At 34.0% G+C, this 2,500-nt stretch overlaps 1 protein-coding gene and 1 long non-coding RNA gene across 2 annotated transcripts in view; one reads left to right on the top strand and one right to left on the bottom strand.

Annotated features, from left to right (window-relative positions):
- LOC119574286 overlaps positions 1–2,038 on the top strand; it is a 5,269-nt gene extending 3,231 nt beyond the window's left edge. Inside the window, exon 3 of the long non-coding RNA XR_005228842.1 lies at positions 1,266–2,038. This is a non-coding gene — a long non-coding RNA (uncharacterized LOC119574286). The remainder of the gene's footprint in view (positions 1–1,265) is intronic.
- LOC119574285 (malonyl-CoA decarboxylase, mitochondrial-like) overlaps positions 1–2,500 on the bottom strand; it is a 20,523-nt gene that overhangs the window by 9,185 nt on the left and 8,838 nt on the right. Inside the window, exons 2-7 of the mRNA XM_037921478.1 lie at positions 2,331–2,500; positions 2,034–2,168; positions 1,709–1,864; positions 1,247–1,402; positions 623–821; positions 34–125 (exon numbers count right to left, since the gene is read on the bottom strand). The exon at positions 2,331–2,500 is cut by the window's right edge and continues 98 nt beyond it. Coding sequence (XP_037777406.1) covers positions 34–125; positions 623–821; positions 1,247–1,402; positions 1,709–1,864; positions 2,034–2,168; positions 2,331–2,500 — 908 coding nt within the window. The remainder of the gene's footprint in view (positions 1–33; positions 126–622; positions 822–1,246; positions 1,403–1,708; positions 1,865–2,033; positions 2,169–2,330) is intronic.

The raw sequence follows: 2,500 nt of genomic DNA, 5'->3' as shown, positions 1-2,500 counted from the left end.
CAAAAAATTACATAAATGATGTCTACAGTTTACCTGCAAACCCTTCTGTGTTGATGTGATTGAGTAAAAAATGGCAGTACTGATAGTTGAAGCATCCTCAGTATCTTTACTTAAGCTACTTTCATCTGTGAAGAACATAAATAAAAGTATTTTATCCTTGATGGTTAAATACAATGTTAAAGAAGAAAGGTGAAACAGACAAAAAGTACATTTAATAAAATCTGTAAGAGTAGGATATTCTATTTTGAAAACAAAACAACATGCTTCCAAAAGTTCAACTGTAATATAATTGCTCTGATGTTCTGAATATGAAATTGGTGTGATTCTGTGATAAACACTGTTGTCTCTAGTATTACTTGCAACTTAAAATTTATGAAAATCCACTCCTAATACAAAGCTTATATCAACCTTTCTGCTGTACTTATGAAAGGCTACTGAAATTACTTTTTTCTTAAATCATTCAGGGTCAACTCCTGTCTGATCTGAACATTTTTCCAATATCATCTTACACCTGGTTCAGTTTTAACGAATTGTAGTACTTGTAGTATATTCCATTAATAATCACAGATAATAATTTTTGAGATAAAAATTATGCTACTTTAATGACAAAAGAACAACTTACCATAAGAAGGTGCTCTCGAGGTTTTCAATATCTTTGCCATTGAATTTGATATCTCATTGGTTAAGAAGATATGAAGGACAACCAGAGGCTCATTAGGCATGCAGGAGTGGGTGAATATGAAACACCTGCGATATGGCCCAACACGACGTTTCAGATCCGTCCAGTTGCGGACAGGATGTACCGCCTCATACTCAGAGACCTAGACAACAAAAAATGTCAGAAAAATATAATGCTGTTTTGAACACAATACTTACACTTATACATAAAACTAACTACCATTAAACAATAAGAATTTTAACTTAAACCTATTCCTCAGATACAGTATCAACTACGTCTGATATTCACTAGCCTACAAATCAATATTTAGAATAATGCCTAGAACTAAATATGTATTACTTAAAAAAAGTCCAGCATAATCCAATTTGTATTTGAGGTTTATCTATTTATTTATTTATTTTTTATCAACAATTGTATTTTTGTCAGGAGAATTTTCATTAAATACTTAGGTCTAAAACTGGAAATCATTTTTTGAAATCAGAAAACAAATTTATGAACAACTATCCACTAGCTTTACAGAATATAATATGAAATATAACAAATTTCATACAAAGCCATGTCACTCACCTTTTGCAACATATTACAGGAGGATTCCCAAGTGATGCGCTGTACATTTAGAAGGCCAACTGTGAACCAAAGAGAAAGCAATTCTCGCAGTGTTGAATCAAGAGTCTTAAGCGCAGCTGAGTGAGTAGGGTCAGAGGATGAAGTGTAGAGGGTTGTCTGAAATTAAGAAACCTTACACACTGCTGCTTATTCCCATGTAAAAAGAGAGATAAAGTAATGTGGCAGGCGGGTGAATAGTACAGAAAAAATATTATTGCTTAAATCCTTTCATATGTATTAATTCTATGAAACAATTCTATGAAAAGAAAGATAGTTCACAGAAACAATGACAAAATACAAATATCATGATATAGCAATTTGCAGGAATTCTGGGCTTAATAAAAGACTAGGTAAATAAACTCAAATTAAATATTTTTCTAAAAAATTCACCAAAGATCAACAATACAGCGAAAAACGTCTTACAAGCAAATCTTGACGCATATCAACAAGGAACTTGACACCTCCTGAGAGCCGTGACACTTGAGATGCCACCCAATGATGTGGCGGCTGCAGAGCTTGCCTTAGTCGGTCCTCCCAACGCATTAAGTGGGCATCCAGGTCAGCATCACTGGTTCCTTCCTATATATATTTTAGACAAATCTAAAAATGCATATATATCTTTCTATGGTTGCTAACTTTAATAAATATCAAATGCTAAGTTCATTTACAAGAAAAAAGTTTGTATCAGTATATTAAAGATGTATACAGTTTCATAAACTGTCAAATATATCAACAATAAAAGACTTGCCTGTGGTCGTTGCTGTATCAGTTCCTGCACATTATTATGATCAATAGAAAGTGATGTTGCCATATAGATCAGAAAATCTGAGCGTTCATCTGACCCCAGCTGGGAGTAAAAGTAACACATTTCACGCATGTCTTCCTGTAATCAAGTCAAAATGTAGACAGTTTAAAGTATCATGGAAAATTGTATGATAAACCCAAAACCTGATAATAAAAAGCAACAATAGATATCTCTTACTTCAATTCTTTTCATCCAAGCAACATAATAATAGTAATATTAATGATAACTCATAAAACTCACATCAATGGTCAGGACGCTATTCTTCGATCCACGTTTTGACACAGCACGGTGTAAAGTATCTTTTGCTGCCTGCAATAGACCTGAAGGAGAGTTTGGGGCAGGAGGAGAAGATGGAGGAGAGGGCATGGGAGATGGAAGAGGGGACGGAGTGAAGGGCCGATCAGCGGAAC

This window comes from Penaeus monodon, chromosome 6 (genome assembly GCF_015228065.2).
Source record: "Penaeus monodon isolate SGIC_2016 chromosome 6, NSTDA_Pmon_1, whole genome shotgun sequence".
In the NCBI taxonomy this organism is placed as follows: Eukaryota; Metazoa; Arthropoda; class Malacostraca; order Decapoda; family Penaeidae; genus Penaeus; species Penaeus monodon.
The sequence above is the reverse complement of the archived record's forward strand: the minus strand, read 5'-3'. Positions and strand labels throughout refer to the sequence as shown.